Source organism: Pelodiscus sinensis, chromosome 2, assembly GCF_052426305.1.
Source record: "Pelodiscus sinensis isolate ZL-2025 chromosome 2, ASM5242630v1, whole genome shotgun sequence".
Lineage (NCBI taxonomy): Eukaryota > Metazoa > Chordata > Testudines > Trionychidae > Pelodiscus > Pelodiscus sinensis.
The window spans coordinates 1,068,368-1,085,962 of record NC_143053.1 but is presented as its reverse complement, the minus strand read 5'-3'; the positions used below and the strand labels follow the sequence as shown (position 1 = coordinate 1,085,962).

The 17,595-nt window shown below is 66.8% G+C and overlaps 1 protein-coding gene across 2 annotated transcripts in view; it reads left to right on the top strand.

Moving 5' to 3' along the window:
- The window catches only part of LOC142825942 (microtubule-actin cross-linking factor 1, isoforms 6/7-like), a 199,083-nt gene that overhangs the window by 46,273 nt on the left and 135,215 nt on the right, over positions 1-17,595 (top strand). For both annotated transcript variants that reach the window (XM_075918188.2, XM_075918187.2), the window contains 3 exons: positions 10,021-10,140; positions 12,346-12,459; positions 12,597-12,815. In XM_075918188.2, coding sequence (XP_075774303.2) covers positions 10,021-10,140; positions 12,346-12,459; positions 12,597-12,815 — 453 coding nt within the window. The remainder of the gene's footprint in view (positions 1-10,020; positions 10,141-12,345; positions 12,460-12,596; positions 12,816-17,595) is intronic.

The following is a 17,595-nucleotide window of genomic DNA, read 5'->3' as shown; positions in this document are numbered from 1 at the left end:
TTAGAGCTGCAATCAGGCGCTGTGTGCCCAGGCCAGGGGCCATGAGGCACCCCTTAGAGATGCAATCAGGCGCTGTGTGCCCGGGGCCAGAGGCCATGAGGCACCCCTTAGAGCTGCAATCAGGCGCTGTGTGCCCGGGGCCAGGGGCCATGAGGCACCCCTTAGAGCTGCAATCAGGCGCTGTGTGCCCGGGGCCAGGGGCCATGAGGCACCCCTTAGAGCTGCAATCAGGCGCTGTGTGCCCGGGGCCAGGGGCCATGAGGCACCCCTTAGAGCTGCAATCAGGCGCTGTGTGCCCAGGCCAGGGGCCATGAGACACCCCTTAGAGCTGCAATCAGGCGCTGTGTGCCCGGGGCCAGGGGCCATGAGACACCCCTTAGAGCTGCAATCAGGCGCTGTGTGCCCGGGCCAGGGGCCATGAGGCACCCCTTAGAGCTGCAATCAGGCGCTGTGTGCCCGGGCCAGGGGCCATGAGGCACCCCTTAGAGCTGCAATCAGGCGCTGTGTGCCCGGGGCCAGGGGCCATGAGGCACCCCTTAGAGCTGCAATCAGGCGCTGTGTGCCCGGGCCAGGGGCCATGAGGCACCCCTTAGAGCTGCAATCAGGCGCTGTGTGCCCGGGGCCAGGGGCCATGAGGCACCCCTTAGAGCTGCAATCAGGCGCTGTGTGCCCGGGGCCAGGAGCCATGAGGCACCCCTTAGAGCTGCAATCAGGCGCTGTGTGCCCGGGGCCAGGGGCCATGAGGCACCCCTTAGAGCTGCAATCAGGCGCTGTGTGCCCGGGCCAGGGGCCATGAGGCACCCCTTAGAGCTGCAATCAGGCGCTGTGTGCCCGGGGCCAGGGGCCATGAGGCACCCCTTAGAGCTGCAATGAGGCGCTGTGTGCCCGGGGCCAGGGGCCATGAGGCACCCCTTAGAGCTGCAATCAGGCGCTGTGCCTGGGCCAGGGGCCATGAGGCACCCCTTAGAGCTGCAATCAGGCGCTGTGTGCCCGGGGCCAGGGGCCATGAGACACCCCTTAGAGCTGCAATCAGGCGCTGTGTGCCCGGGGCCAGGGGCCATGAGGCACCCCTTAGAGCTGCAATCAGGCGCTGTGTGCCCGGGCCAGGGGCCATGAGGCACCCCTTAGAGCTGCAATCAGGCGCTGTGTGCCCGGGCCAGGGGCCATGAGGCACCCCTTAGAGCTGCAATCAGGCGCTGTGTGCCCGGGGCCAGGGGCCATGAGGCACCCCTTAGAGCTGCAATCAGGCGCTGTGCCCGGGCCAGGGGCCATGAGGCACCCCTTAGAGCTGCAATCAGGCGCTGTGTGCCCGGGCCAGGGGCCATGAGGCACCCCTTAGAGCTGCAATCAGGCGCTGTGTGCCCGGGGCCAGGGGCCATGAGGCACCCCTTAGAGCTGCAATCAGGCGCTGTGTGCCCGGGGCCAGGGGCCATGAGGCACCCCTTAGAGCTGCAATCAGGCGCTGTGTGCCCGGGGCCAGGGGCCATGAGGCACCCCTTAGAGCTGCAATCAGGCGCTGTGTGCCCGGGGCCAGGGGCCATGAGGCACCCCTTAGAGCTGCAATCAGGCGCTGTGTGCCCGGGGCCAGGGGCCATGAGACACCCCTTAGAGCTGCAATCAGGCGCTGTGTGCCCGGGGCCAGGGGCCATGAGGCACCCCTTAGAGCTGCAATCAGGCGCTGTGTGCCCGGGGCCAGGGGCCATGAGACACCCCTTAGAGCTGCAATCAGGCGCTGTGTGCCCAGGCCAGGGGCCATGAGGCACCCCTTAGAGCTGCAATCAGGCGCTGTGTGCCCGGGCCAGGGGCCATGAGGCACCCCTTAGAGCTGCAATCAGGCGCTGTGTGCCCAGGCCAGGGGCCATGAGGCACCCCTTAGAGCTGCAATCAGGCGCTGTGTGCCAGGGCCAGGGGCCATGAGGCACCCCTTAGAGCTGCAATCAGGCGCTGTGTGCCCGGGCCAGGGGCCATGAGGCACCCCTTAGAGCTGCAATCAGGCGCTGTGTGCCCGAGCCAGGGGCCATGAGGCACCCCTTAGAGCTGCAATCAGGCGCTGTGTGCCCGGGCCAGGGGCCATGAGGCACCCCTTAGAGCTGCAATCAGGCGCTGTGTGCCCGGGGCCAGGGGCCATGAGGCACCCCTTAGAGCTGCAATCAGGCGCTGTGTGCCCGGGCCAGGGGCCATGAGGCACCCCTTAGAGCTGCAATCAGGCGCTGTGTGCCCGGGCCAGGGGCCATGAGACACCCCTTAGAGCTGCAATCAGGCGCTGTGTGCCCAGGCCAGGGGCCATGAGGCACCCCTTAGAGCTGCAATCAGGCGCTGTGTGCCCAGGCCAGGGGCCATGAGGCACCCCTTAGAGCTGCAATCAGGCGCTGTGTGCCCGGAGCCAGGGGCCATGAGGCACTGTGACGGCGCGTTGGGGGTTCCCCGTCTCCTGCACCCCGAAATGGCACAAACAGACTGCACCAGCCAGTGGAATTGAGGGTGGTTTATTGCTCCTCCAGCACAGCGCAGCACAGATGTAATCTGGTTACAGGAACTGGGGCTAAGAGGCCTCAGTGCCCCCCCTTGAGATAGGGGAGTCCCAGACCCCTCCCCAGCTCCTTATCCTCTGCCTTCCAGACCGGAACTCACAAACCCTCTCCCAGCCCTGCCCCCCAGCCAGGGCAGCATTCCACCTTCCTTTTGTTCCTCTCCATGGGGGGTGTCTGGCCACTGGTTCAACAAGTTTGGCATTACCTTGGCCTAGTGAGGTTTTCCCTGCTGGGTCTTGCTCCAGACAGCAGAGGTCACCACAGCCCAGCAAGTACCCCCACTACGTCACAGTTCTCCCCCCTCCGAGAGCGAACTGAGCAGGGTCACTCCGCTCGTGACCTGGGGAAGTTCGGGCCCCCCCACGGGACAGCGCGTCGGCGATGATGTTGGCCTCCCCTTGCCGTGGATCACTTCCATGTCGTAGTCCTGCAGGAGCAGGCTCCACCGCAGCAGCTTGGCGTTCGTCCCTTTCATCTGGTGTAGCCAGGCCAGGGGGCAGTGGTCGGTGAACACCGTGAAACGCCGGCCAAACAGGTACGGCTGCAGCTTTTGCAGGGCCCACACCATGGCCAGGCATTCCCTCTCTACGGTCGCGTAGCTCCGCTCCCGGGGCAGCAGCTTCCTGCTCAGGTACACGATGGGGTGACGTTCCCCTTTCTCGTCCACCTGCATCAGTACCGCCCCCAGCCCGGTGTCCGAGGCGTCAGTAAACACGATAAAGGGCTTGTCGAAGTCTGGGTTTACCAGCACTGGGGCCTTGACCAGGGCTCCCTTCAGTGCACAGAGAGCCCTCTGGCACTGCTCCGTCCAGACCACCCTGTCGGGCCTCCCCTTCCTGCACAGCTCTGTGATCGGGGCAGCGATGGAGCTGAAGTTGGGCACAAACCTCCGGTAGTACCCCGCCATCCCAATGAAAGCCTGGACCTGCTTCTTGGTCTGGGGCACAGGCCAGTCCCGGATGGCCTCCACTTTGGCCGGCTCTGGCTTCAAGCAGCCGCTCCCCACCTTATGGCCCAGGTAGGACACTTCGGCCATTCCAACCTTGCACTTCCCAGCCTTTACGGTCAGCCCGGCCTCCCTCAGCCGATCCAGTACCTGGCTGACCTGGGCCACGTGGTCCTCCCAGGACTGGCTGAAGACGCAGATGTCATCGATGTACGCTAGGGCACAGTTCTCCATTCCCCGCAGCAGCTGGTCCACCAGGCGCTGGAAGGTGGCCGGCGCCCCTTTGAGGCCAAAGGGTAGGACCAGGAACTCATAGAGCCCCAGTGGCGTGATGAAAGCCGATTTCAGTCTGGCCTCCTGGTCTAGCGGCACCTGCCAGTAGCCCTTGGTTAGGTCCAGGGTGGTGAGATAGCGAGCTCCCCCCAGCTTGTCCAGGAGCTCGTCGGGCCTTGGCATCGGGTAGGTGTCGGACACCGTGATGGCGTTGAGCTTCCGGTAGTCCACGCAGAACCGGATCGACCCGTCCTTCTTGGGAACCAGCACCACGGGAGAGGCCCAGGGGCTGGAGGATGGCTGGATCACCCCCAGGGCCAACATGTCCTGGACCTCTCTCTCCAGGTCCTGGGCTGTTTTCCCTGTGACCCTGAATGGGGAGCAGTGCACCGGGGGGTGAGTGCCCGTCTGCACCCGGTGGACAGCCAGGTTGGTGAGACCCGGCTTGTTGGAGAACAGCTGCTGGTGGGAGCGCAGCACCTCCCGGATCTCGGCCTGCTGGGCCGGGGTGAGCTGGTCCGAGAGGGAAATTGACTCCAGCGAAGAGTCCTCTCCGGTCCCAGGGAACAGGCCCACCAGGGGATCCTCCCCCTGCTCCTCCCAGGGCTTACACACGGCCAGCACCAAGTTCTCCCTGTCCCAGTACGGCTTCATCATGTTAACATGATACACCCGCTGGCCGCGCGTCCGGCCCGTCAGCTCCACCACGTAGTTCACCTCGTTCAGCTGCTTAACCACCTTGAAGGGGCCGTCCCAGGCGGCTTGCAGCTTGTTCTTCCGCACGGGGATCAGGACCATCACCTGGTCCCCGGTAGCATAGGCGCGGGCCCGTGCATTGCGGTCGTACCAGACCTTCTGCTTCCTCTGGGCCCTGCTCAGGTTCTCTCTGGCCAGGCCCATGAGCTCGGCAAGTCTTTCCCGGAATGTCAGGACGTATTCCACGACCGGCTCACCCTCCGGGGAGACCTTCCCCTCCCACTCGTCTTTCAATAAGTCCAGGGGGCCCCTCACTCGCCTCCCATATAACAGCTCGAACGGCGAGAACCCCGTGGACTCCTGGGGCACTTCCCTGTACGCAAACAGCAGGTGGGGTAGGTACTTGTCCCAGTCCTGCGGGTGTTTGTGCATAAAGGTCCGTAGCATCTGCTTCAGAGTCCCATTGAACCGCTCCGCCAACCCGTTGGTCTGGGGGTGATACGCCGAGGCCCAGGTGTGTTGCACCCCACTCTTCTCCCACAAGCACCGGAGCAGGGCCGACATGAAGTTGGATCCCTGGTCCTTGAGAACCTCCTGGGGAAACCCCACCCTGCTGAAAATGGTCAGCAGTGCGTCTGCCACCGTGTCTGCCTCGATGGAGGGCAGGGCCACGGCCTCGGGGTAGCGGGTGGCGAAGTCCACCACCACCAGGATGTATTTCTTCCCTGTCCGGGTCGCTCTGTTGAAGGGCCCCACAATATCCATCGCCACCTTCTGGAAAGGCTCCTCTATGATGGGCAGGGGTCTCAATGCAGCTTTCTTCCTGTCTTGGGCCTTCCCCACTCGTTGGCAGGAGTCGCAGGACCAGCAGTACCGCTGGACAGCTGCAAACATCCCCGGCCAATAGAAGTTTTGGAGCAGCCTCAGCCGCGTGCGCCGGATCCCCTGGTGTCCCGAGAACGGGATGTCATGGGCCAGGTGTAGCAGCTTGCGGCGATACCTTTGGGGAACCACCAGCTGCCGCTGGAGCCCCCACTTGCCTACCGTCCCGGGGGAAAGCCATTCCCGGTACAGAAATCCCCTCTCCCACTGGAACTTCTCCTGGCAATCTCCTCCTAGGGGTTGAGCGGCACCCAGGTCAGCCCGGTCCCTCAGGGCCTGCAAGGAGGGATCCACTCGCACCTCCGCCTGGAATTCAGCGGCTGGGGCTGGGACAGGGCCGTGGTTCCCCCCACTGCCTAGGTCCAACTCTAGGTCTGCTGGGACGGGGCCCTGGGCCCCCTGTTGGGGAACCTCCTCGAGTTCCGGGCCGCAAGCCCCTCGCTTGCTCTGGCTACGGGTGGTGACCAGCGTCCTGTGGGGTCCGTCTGGCCACTCCTCTAGGTCATTGCCCATTAGCACGTCGGTGGGCAAGTGCGGGTGCACCCACACTTCCTTGGGGCCCTCCTTGGCCTCCCATTTCAGATGCACCCTGGCTACGGGTACCTTAAAGGGGGTGCCGCCTATGCCCCTCAGTGTCAGCTGAGTGTCGGGTAGCATACGGTCTGGGGCCACTATGTCGGGCCGGGCCAGCGTCACCTCCGCCCCCGTGTCCCAGAAACCCGTCACCTTCCTGCCATCCACCTCCAGGGGTACGAGGCAGTCCCTCCGTAGGGGCCGCCCCGCCCCCACCCGGTGCATGGATAAATCTGTCTCCCGAGGGTCAGACCTCCCAGGGGAGGTGCACTGAGCATCCTTCCCCCCTCCCCGAGCGGAGGTTTGCCGGCCAGCCCCTGCCACTAGGGCAGCCGGCCCTTCCTTCCGCCCCAGCCAGTTAACCCTGGAATGTCCCAGGTCATGGGACCTGTTCTTGCGCCTGGTGCATTGAGCCCTCTTGTGGCCTCGTTGCCCACAGCGATGGCAAGTTAGGTTCTGTGGGCCCATTCGGGTCGGCTCTGCCCGGGCCCTGGCTGGTTTTCTGGGGTATCGATGACTGGTCCTGGTCCCTGGGGCTCGCCTCGGAGGTGTCTCTCTCCGTTGCTCCGCCGAGAACCGGTCTCTGCGCGATTCTCTTTCTCTCCGGGACTCCCGTTCACCCCCGGACCGGCTCTCCGTGAACTCATCCGCCAGTCTCCCGGCCTCCTGGGGGTTCTCTGGTCTCCGGTCCTTGAGCCACAGCCTCAGTTTGGGTGGGCACGCTTCATAGAACTGCTCCATCATGACCAGCTTGAGCAGCTCCTCTGCGGTCTGGGCTCCGACTCCAGACACCCACTTGCGGCAGTATTGCGCCAGGCGGGAGGCCAGGTCCACATAGGTCTCCCGTGGCCCTTTCTGTACCCCCCGGAACTTCTTCCTGTACATCTCGGGGGTCAGTCCGAACTTGTGCAGCAGGGCCTCCTTGACTCGGTTGTAATCCCCTGGCTGTAGGTCCTCCAGCTGACTGAGCACTCCGGCCGCCTCCTGGTTCAGTGCGGGGATGAACTCCTGTAGCCAGTCAGCTGGGGGAACCCGTTGCAGTCCACAGGCCCTCTCAAAGGAGCTGAGGAACCCGTCTATGTCGCCCACATCCTTCAATTGGGCCACCGTGAGCCTCTCCAAGCGCCTGGCAGCCCCAGGACCCTGAGGCCCATCCACTCTTGGCGCAGCCGGGGCCCCGCAGGTTCTCCGCTCTGCCATGGCCAGCTCATGCTGCCGCTGCCTCTCTCGATCTTGGCGCTCCTTCTCTCGGTCCTGGCGGTCCTTCTCTCGGTCCTGTACTTCCAATTCCTTCATCCGCAGCTGGATCTCCAGCCGCCGCAGCTCCGCTGGGCTGGCCCCTGCCCTAGATGGGCTACGGCTTGCAGGCCTCCCGGGAGACGCTGTCTCATCCCTCCGGTGGGTTCCAGCGCTCCTCCCCCTCTCTGAGCCTGACACATTCTCAGGGGGGGGTCTGGCTGCTTCCCCTGGGGACAAGATCCTGGCCCCGTGGCTGGTCATTCTCTTCCAGCTGGGTAATCAGCTGGGCCTTGGTTGCTTTCCGCACAGGCAAGCCCCTCTCTCTGCACAGTCCCACCAGCTCTGCCTTCAAGAGTCGGGCGTAGGCCATCTGCCCGCTGGGCCCCTCGGTGCAGACTCACCAGTCTAGTGCTGCAGCGCCCCACGATTCCAGGGAACCGCTTCGCTCTGCCTCAAGCATGCCTGGCTCCAGGGCTCTTGCTTCTACAGTGCCTTGTCGCTTGCTGCTGGGAGCTTCATCCACGGGGTGCAGTGCATCCCGCTCCTGACACCAGTGTGACGGCACGTTGGGGGTTCCCCGTCTCCTGCACCCCGAAATGGCACAAACAGACTGCACCAGCCAGTGGAATTGAGGGTGGTTTATTGCTCCCCCAGCATAGCGCAGCACAGATGTAATCTGGTTACAGGAACTGGGGCTAAGAGGCCTCAGTGCCCCCCCTTGAGATAGGGGAGTCCCAGACCCCTCCCCAGCTCCTTATCCTCTGCCTTCCAGACTGGAACTCACAAACCCTCTCCCAGCCCTGCCCCCCAGCCAGGGCAGCATTCCACCTTCCTTTTGTTCCTCTCCATGGGGGGTGTCTGGCCACTGGTTCAACAAGTTTGGCATTACCTTGGCCTAGTGAGGTTTTCCCTGCTGGGTCTTGCTCCAGACAGCAGGGGACACCACATCCCAGCAAGTACCCCCACTACGTCACAGGCACCCCTTAGAGCTGCAATCAGGCGCTGTGTGCCCGGGGCCAGGGGCCATGAGGCACCCCTTTGAGCTGCAATCAGGCGCTGTGTGCCCGGTGCCAGGGGCCATGAGGCACCCCTTAGAGCTGCAATCAGGCGCTGTGTGCCCGGGCCAGGGGCCATGAGGCACCCCTTAGAGCTGCAATCAGGCGCTGTGTGCCCGGGCCAGGGGCCATGAGGCACCCCTTAGAGCTGCAATCAGGCGCTGTGTGCCCGGGGCCAGGGGCCATGAGACACCCCTTAGAGCTGCAATCAGGCGCTGTGTGCCCGGGGCCAGGGGCCATGAGGCACCCCTTAGAGCTGCAATCAGGCGCTGTGTGCCCGGGCCAGGGGCCATGAGGCACCCCTTAGAGCTGCAATCAGGCGCTGTGTGCCCAGGCCAGGGGCCATGAGGCACCCCTTAGAGCTGCAATCAGGCGCTGTGTGCCCAGGCCAGGGGCCATGAGGCACCCCTTAGAGCTGCAATCAGGCGCTGTGTGCCCAGGCCAGGGGCCATGAGGCACCCCTTAGAGCTGCAATCAGGCGCTGTGTGCCCAGGCCAGGGGCCATGAGGCACCCCTTAGAGCTGCAATCAGGCGCTGTGTGCCCAGGCCAGGGGCCATGAGGCACCCCTTAGAGCTGCAATCGGTCACCACACACCCGATTGCAGCTGTAAGGTGCGCAGTGTGCTGGGGGGTGGGGCCGTGCATGCTCCGTGCGCCCGGGGGCGGATCCGTGCATGCGTCGTGCGCCTGCTGACCAGGGCGCAGGAATGGCTTGAGACAAATGCCAGGCAGAGACAATGAGGAAAAGGGCAGGAGGGGAGGTGTCAGAGGGAGGGGGGACAGGGTGATGCTGGGGGAGGAGAGGGGAAGGGCATTGGGGGGCTTGAGGGGAAGGGGGAGGTGCTGGGAGAAGGCTTGAAAGAAGGGGTGGGCATGAGGAAGGCAGGGATGGAGCAAGATGTGTGAGGGCACAGAGGGGCATGAGGGGAATGGGGCAGAGAGTGGTGAGGGGGTGGGCATCAGGGAAAAAGAAGGCAAAAGGGGCAGGGGAAGTGAGGGAAGGGGGAGCACCAGGAGGGTGCAGGGCTAAGGGAAGGTGCAGGTGCCAGGGGATACTGGGGGTGAAGCAGAAGGGCAGACACCTGCAGGGGAGGGACCAGCACCGGAGGAGAGAGGCAGGGCAGGTGTGTAGAGGGAGGTGTTAGGAGAGGGGATGAGGAGGGTAGTTCACATGATCAGCGTGGGGCTACTGGAGGAGTGTGCACAGGGGGGAGAGAGGGGCTGGTGGAGGGGGGCAGGTCTCAGGAAGGCTGAGGAGGGTGAGGAGTTGGGGGGCAGCAGGCACCAGGGGAGATATGGAGCAAGGGGAGACATGGCAGCAGAAGGAAAAGGCCGTGGTTTATGAGATATTTATTAATAACAGTGGCGCATCCAAACAAGCCACATGAACTCAGTGCTGGTGCACAACACAAAATTCATTCTGCTCATGGGAGGAAACTCTTAGAGGGAACCTTTCCCCCAGCCCCTCCGCCCCTGAGTTAATGTCACACACGGTGGGTTAATGCAACTGCAGGATAGTTGCATGAGGGGGGTTTTGGGGGCCCACACTAATCCCTATTGGTAGGAGGATGGTGGGAAAAGTCCTTGGGGGGGGTCACATGACACCTTTTACTTCTGGTCATGTGTCCATCTTGCCCCGAGAGTGTTACCTCTAGAGGTGTGGCCAATGGGGGCTAGGGGCGTGGTTAACAGGGGTCATGCGCCCTCCTGGAGTCCGGCTTTCACCAGGCGAGGGGAGGGCTCAGCGCATGGGGCGGGGGGCTCTGGGCCCTGCTAGGCTCCCCTCCCCTGTCTCGAGCCTCTGACCTGTGCGGCTCTGTCTCAGCTCGAGCAGGTCCTGGCCGCCGAACATGCCCACCTGGCCAGTCTCAGCCAGCGCCTGGAGTCCCTCAGGCAGGTCCAGCTGCAGGCCCAGACCATCTGCTCGCAGCTCTCTGCCCAGCAGGTAGGGACGCCAGCCCAGCCCCCGCCTGCCCCCGCCAAATGCTCAGGGATCCGCACGGCCCCAGGCATCCCCCGGGCACACAGCAGGAGCCACGCACACGGCCACACATACACACACGGACGGGGCGTGCCCATTGTGACACGCACACCCCAGCACTGACTCGCCTGGCCCACGCACTGAGCCACGTGGCCTGTGCCCCCCCCCACACGGACATGCCAAACGAGAACCCCCCCAGCACTGACTCGCCTGCTCCCACACACTGAGCCACGTGGCCTGTGCCCCCCACACACGGACATGCCAAATGAGACCCCCCCCCAGCACTGACTCGCCTGCTCCCACGCACTGAGCCACGTGGCCTGTGCCCCCCACACACGGACATGCCAAACGAGACCCCCCCCAGCACTGACTCGCCTGCTCCCACGCACTGAGCCACGTGGCCTGTGCCCCCACACACACAGACACGCCAAATGAGACCCCCCCAGCACTGACTCGCCTGGTCCACGCACTGAGCCACGTGGCCTGAGCCCCCCACACACAGACATGCCAAACGAGACCCCCCCCAGCACTGACTCGCCTGGCCCACGCACTGAGCAACGTGGCCTGTGCCCCCCACACACGGACATGCCAAACGAGACCCCCCCCAGCACTGACTCGCCTGCGCCCACGCACTGAGCCACGTGGCCTGTGCCCCCCACACACGGACATGCCAAACGAGACCCCCCCCAGCACTGACTCGCCTGCGCCCACGCACTGAGCCACGTGGCCTGTGCCCCCCACACACGGACATGCCAAACGAGACCCCCCCCAGCACTGACTCGCCTGGCCCACGCACTGAGCCACGTGGCCTGTGCCCCCACACACGGACATGCCAAACGAGACCCCACCAGCACAGACTCGCCTGCGCCCACGCACTGAGCCACGTGACCTGTGCCCCCCACACACACGGACACGCCAAACGAGACCCCCCCCCAGCACTGACTCGCCTGCGCCCACGCACTGAGCCATGTGGCCTGTGCCCCCACACACGGACACGTCAAACGAGACCCCCCCCAGCACTGACTCGCCTGGCCCACGCACTGAGCCACGTGGCCTGTGCCCCCCACACACGGACATGCCAAATGAGACCCCCCCCAGCACTGACTCGCCTGGCCCACGCACTGAGCCACGTGGTCTGTGCCCCCCACACACGGACATGCCAAATTAGACCCCTCCCAGCACTGACTCACCTGCGCCCACGCACTGAGCCACGTGGCCTGTGCCCCCACACACGGACACGTCAAACGAGACCCCCCCCAGCACTGACTCGCCTGGCCCACGCACTGAGCCACGTGGCCTGTGCCCCCCCCACACGGACATGCCAAACGAGACCCCCCCCAGCACTGACTCGCCTTCGCCCAAGCACTGAGCCACGTGGCCTGTGCCCCCACACACGGACATGCCAAACGAGACCCCCCCCCAGCACTGACTCGCCTGCGCCCACGCACTGAGCCACGTGGCCTGTGCCCCCACACACGGACATGCCAAACGAGACCCCCCCCAGCACTGACTCGCCTGGCCCACGCACTGAGCCATGTGGCCCGTGCCCCCACACACGGACATGCCAAATGAGACCCCCCCCCCCAGCACTGACTCGCCTGGTCCACGCACTGAGCCACGTGGCCCGTGCCCCCACACACGGACATGCCAAATGAGACCCCCCCCAGCACTGACTCGCCTGCGCCCACGCACTGAGCCACGTGGCCTGTGCCCCCCACACACGGACACGCCAAATGAGACCCCCCCAGCACTGACTCGCCTGCGCCCATGCACTGACGATGCCCGCGTGCAGAGCTCCCTGGGTCTGGGAGGGCACGGATGCCCAGGAGCTGTGTCGCCCCAGTTTGGCCTGCCTGGCGGGAGGGGAATTGAGCAAGGTCCTGGTGGGTGAGGTGGCAGGAGGCCGGGGTCGAGGGCAGGCCGGGGTCACTGCATTGTCACAGAAGCTGAGCAGGGATCTGGGGCCCAGCCCAGCCGGGCTAAGGGGGCTGGACACTCTTGTGTACCCCCCAGAGGTGCATTTGGGGGTCCAGTGGGGGCGGCTGGCTTCCCCCTCCCTTGCAGAGCCCCTTCTGCTGCAGCCCTGCTCTGGCCTGCTGTGTTGGGCCTGGGGGCCCCCATGGGCCAGCGCGGGTGCATGGTTTGTGCTAACGCCCGTCTCCCTTTCAGCTCCTCTCAGCTGAGATCCTGCACCACCGTAGCTTGGCGGAGCGCCTGCTGGGGGTCTCGGAGGTGCTACTCCACGCCTCACCCCCGTCCCCGCCCGGCCAGGAGCTGCCGCAGGTGAGACGCTGGCCGCAGGGGCCCCTGCAGGGCTGCCCGACATGCTGCTGTCCCTGGCGGTTGCAGGGACAAGCTGCGCGCTGGTCCCCAGGCTAGGCAGAGCCTGGCCCTGTCCTGTGAGCTGTTTCTCTGCCCAGGCGGCAGCGCGGGCCCTGGAGGAGCGAGCAGAGCGGTTGTGCCTGGAGAGCGCAGCCTGCGGCCTGCAGCTGGAGCGCACCCAGGCCCTGCTCAGCCAGTTCGCACAGGCCCACAAGGAGCTCGCGCCCTGGCTGGAGGAGACCCGGCTGGTGGCTGCCCAGCTCTCCCCGGACGCCATCCGCTGGGAGGCCTTCCGGGAGCAGCAGGACGAGCTGCAGGTGAGCGGGGCTGGAGCCCGAGGACGGGGTGCGGGGCAGGGGTCCGATCTGGCCAGTGGCTCCAGCATGCAGAGCAAAGGGGCGGCCGGTCGCTGCCCTGCCCCGAGTGCCGGGCGGTGCCGGCCTGCTGGGAACTGCCCCGAAGGAGCTGGGCGCCCGGCAGGGCGGGCCAGGGCAAGCGTCCCAGGCTGGCTGGGGGTGAGGAGCCGGGCTCAGGGCTGCCCCGTGTGTGAGCCCCGGAGGTGGATCCGGGCTGATGTCTTACTGCAGAGGCTGGGCCAGGCAGGCGCCCAGGTTCGCAGGGTGACCAAGGAGACAGGTGTCAGGGGCATTGGAGGAGGAAAAGGCAAGAGGCTCTCAGCCTCCCTCCGGCTCGCTGGGGACTGCGGCTCAGCAAGGGACGGACTCCTGGGCAGGGGCGACCCGAGGCGGGACGTGCGATCAACGCAGTGACATCATCATCAGGCGCCCCGGCGTAACGGGATCGGTGCCCCCGCCTGCACGGCCATCAACGCAGTGACGTCATGATCGGGTGCCCCAGCAGAACGCGATCGGTGCCCCCGCCTGCACGGCCGACAACGGAGTGATGTCATCATCGGGTGCCCCGGCGGAACGCGATCGGCGCCCCCGCCTGCACGGCCATCAACGCAGTGACGTCATGATCGGGTGCCCCAGCAGAACGCGATCGGTGCCCCCGCCTGCACGGCCGACAACGCAGTGACGTCATCATCGGGTGCCCCGGCGGAACGCGATCGGCGCCCCCGCCTGCACGGCCATCAACGCAGTGACGTCATGATCGGGTGCCCCAGCAGAACGCGATCGGTGCCCCCGCCTGCACGGCCGACAACGGAGTGATGTCATCATCGGGTGCCCCGGCGGAACGCGATCGGCGCCCCCGCCTGCACGGCCGTCAACGCAGTGACGTCATCATCGGGCACCCCGGCGGAACGGGATCGGCGCCCCCGCCTGCACGGCCATCAACGCAGTGACGTCATCATCGGGCGCCCCGGCGGAACGGGATTGGCGCCCCCGCCTGCACGGCCATCAACGCAGTGACGTCATCATCGGGCGCCCCGGCGGAACGGGATCGGTGCCCCCGCCTGCACGGCCGTCAACGCAGTGACGTCATGATCGGGTGCCCCAGCAGAACGCGATCGGTGCCCCCGCCTGCACGGCCATCAACGCAGTGACATCATGATCGGGTGCCCCAGCAGAACGCGATCGGTGCCCCCGCCTGCACGGCCGATAATGGAGTGATGTCATCATCGGGCGCCCCGGCGGAACGTGATCGGTGCCCCCGCCTGCACGGCCGTCAACGCAGTGACGTCATCATCGGGCGCCCCGGCGGAACGCGATCGGTGCCCCCGCCTGCACGGCCGTCAACGCAGTGACGTCATCATCGGGCACCCCGGCGGAACGGGATCGGCGCCCCCGCCTGCACGGCCAGCAACGCAGTGACGTCATCATCGGGCGCCCCGGCGGAACGCGATCGGTGCCCCCGCCGGCACGGCCATCAACGCAGTGACGTCATCATCGGGCGCCCCGGCGGAACGCGATCGGTGCCCCCGCCGGCACGGCCATCAACGCAGTGACGTCATCATCGGGCGCCCCGGCGGAACGCGATCGGTGCCCCCGCCGGCACGGCCATCAACGCAGTGACGTCATCATCGGGCGTCCCGGCGGAACGCGATCGGTGCCCCCGCCTGCACGGCCATCAACGCAGTGACGTCATCATCGGGCGCCCCGGCGGAACGCGATCGGCGCCCCCGCCTGCACGGCCATCAACGCAGTGACGTCATCATCGGGCGCCCCGGCGGAACGGGATCGGTGCCCCCGCCGGCACGGCCTACAACACAGTGACGTCATCATCGGGCGCCCCGACGGAACGCGATCGGTGCCCCCGCCTGCACAGCTGTCAACAGTGACATCATCATCGGGCGCCCCGACGGAATGGGATCGGCGCCCCCGCCTGCACGGCCAACAACGGAGTGACGTCATCATCGGGCGCCCCGGGTGCCCCTGCCTGCATGGCCGGCAATGGAGTGATGTCATCAGTGGGCGCCGCGGCAGAACGGGATCGGCGCCCCCGCCTGCCCGGCTGACAACGGAGTGATGTCATCATCGGGCCCCCCCAGCCGAATGCGATTTGTTCCCCCCGCCTGCACGGCTGCCAATGCAGTAACGTCATCATCGGGCGCCCCGTTGAAGGCGACTGCCGAGTCGGCCTGTAGTCACGGGTCGACCCTGCCAGGGAGGGAGGAGCTGTGGGGATCAGCTGGCTGAGGAGCAGGGAAGATGGGGGCTCTGCGCCCAGGGCAGTGATGGGCAGGGACCCCAGAACATGGGGCAATGGGGTGGGCAGAGGGCCCGGGGCCCAAGCTAAGAATGGCGCTCCCCTCATTCCCATGCTGCTCTGCCACCCTCGTACTGGTACCCCGCACCCCTGTGCCCTTATACCGGGGGGTATTTACCCCTCCAGGGCCCTTGTACTGGGTATTTACCCCCTGCACTCCAGCCCTCACCCCCAAACCCATCCCAGTGCCTGCATCCCCAGCTAGAGCCGTCACCCCTCTGCATCCCAACCCCTTGGCTAGCCCAAAGCCTCTCACACTCTGAGCCCCTTAGAGCCACCCCCCCGCTCAGAGCCCCATCCTGCCCCCCAACCCCTGAGTCCTCACTCCCTCCTGCTTCCCCAGCCTGCAGAGGAGGGGTGGGGGAGGGGGAGGATGGAGTGAGTGGGGCAGAGCCTCAGAGAGGGGAGCAGGGGCTCAGGGCAGGTGGAGAGCAGGGTATTTGGTTTGTTGCAGAAAGCTGGCAGCCCTAGTTCTCTACCTCCTCCCCCCTCCACCGCAGAGTCTGTGGGGGCTCTGGCGGAGCACCGGCCCCTGATGGGTCTCCCGCCCCCCCGCAGTGTCTCTGGGGTCCCTGGCGGAGCACCGGCCCCTGATGGGTCTCCCGCCCCCCCGCAGTGTCTCTGGGGTCCCTGGCGGAGCACCGGACCCTGACAGGTCTCCTGGCCCCCCGCAGTGTCTCTGGGGTCCCTGGCGGAGCACCGGCCCCTGATGGGTCTCCGGGCCCCCCGCAGTGTCTCTGGGGTCCCTGGCGGAGCACCGGCCCCTGACAGGTCTCCTGGCCCCCCGCAGTGTCTCTGGGGTCCCTGGCGGAGCACCGGCCCCTGATGGGTCTCCCGCCCCCCCGCAGTGTCTCTGGGGTCCCTGGCGGAGCACCGGCCCCTGATGGGTCTCCGGGCCCCCCGCAGTGTCTCTGGGGTCCCTGGCGGAGCACCGGCCCCTGATGGGTCTCCTGGCCCCCCGCAGTGTCTCTGGGGTCCCTGGCAGAGCACCGGACCCTGATGGGTCTCCCGCCCCCCCGCAGTGTCTCTGGGGTCCCTGGCGGAGCACCGGCCCCTGATGGGTCTCCGGGCCCCCCGCAGTGTCTCTGGGGTCCCTGGCAGAGCACCGGCCCCTGATGGGTCTCCCGCCCCCCGCAGTGTCTCTGGGGTCCCTGGCGGAGCACCGGCCCCTGATGGGTCTCCCGCCCCCCGCAGTGTCTCTGGGGTCCCTGGCGGAGCACCGGCCCCTGATGGGTCTCCCGCCCCCCCGCAGTGTCTCTGGGGTCCCTGGCGGAGCACCGGCCCCTGATGGGTCTCCCGCCCCCCGCAGTGTCTCTGGGGTCCCTGGCAGAGCACCGGACCCTGACAGGTCTCCCGCCCCCCCGCAGTGTCTCTGGGGTCCCTGGCGGAGCACCGGCCCCTGATGGGTCTCCCGCCCCCCCGCAGTGTCTCTGGGGTCCCTGGCGGAGCACCGGCCCCTGATGGGTCTCCCGCCCCCCCGCAGTGTCTCTGGGGTCCCTGGCGGAGCACCGGACCCTGACAGGTCTCCTGCCCCCCCACAGTGTCTCTGGGGTCCCTGGCGGAGCACCGGCCCCTGATGGGTCTCCCGCCCCCCCCCCCCCGCAGAGTCTCTGGGGTCCCTGGCAGAGCACCGGCCCCTGATGGGTCTCCCGCCCCCCCCCCCCCCGCAGAGTCTCTGGGGTCCCTGGCAGAGCACCGGCCCCTGATGGGTCTCCCGCCCCCCCGCAGTGTCTCTGGGGTCCCTGGCAGAGCACCGGCCCCTGATGGGTCTCCCGCCCCCCCCCCCCCCCGCAGTGTCTCTGGGGTCCCTGGCAGAGCACCGGACCCTGACAGGTCTCCTGCCCCCCCCCCCCCCCCGCCGCAGTGTCTCCGGGGTCCCTGGCGGAGCACCGGACCCTGACAGGTCTCCCGCCCCCCCGCAGTGTCTCTGGGGTCCCTGGCGGAGCACCGGCCCCTGATGGGTCTCCCGCCCCCCCGCAGTGTCTCCGGGGTCCCTGGCGGAGCACCGGACCCTGACAGGTCTCCTGGCCCCCCGCAGTGTCTCTGGGGTCCCTGGCAGAGCACCGGCCCCTGATGGGTCTCCCGCCCCCCCGCAGTGTCTCTGGGGTCCCTGGCGGAGCACCGGCCCCTGATGGGTCTCCTGGCCCCCCGCAGTGTCTCTGGGGTCCCTGGCGGAGCACCAGCCCCTGATGGGTCTCCCGCCCCCCCCCCCCCCGCAGAGTCTCTGGGGTCCCTGGCGGAGCACCGGCCCCTGATGGGTCTCCTGCCCCCCCGCAGTGTCTCTGGGGTCCCTGGCGGAGCACCGGCCCCTGATGGGTCTCCTGGCCCCCCGCAGTGTCTCTGGGGTCCCTGGCGGAGCACCAGCCCCTGATGGGTCTCCCGCCCCCCGCAGTGTCTCTGGGGTCCCTGGCGGAGCACCGGACCCTG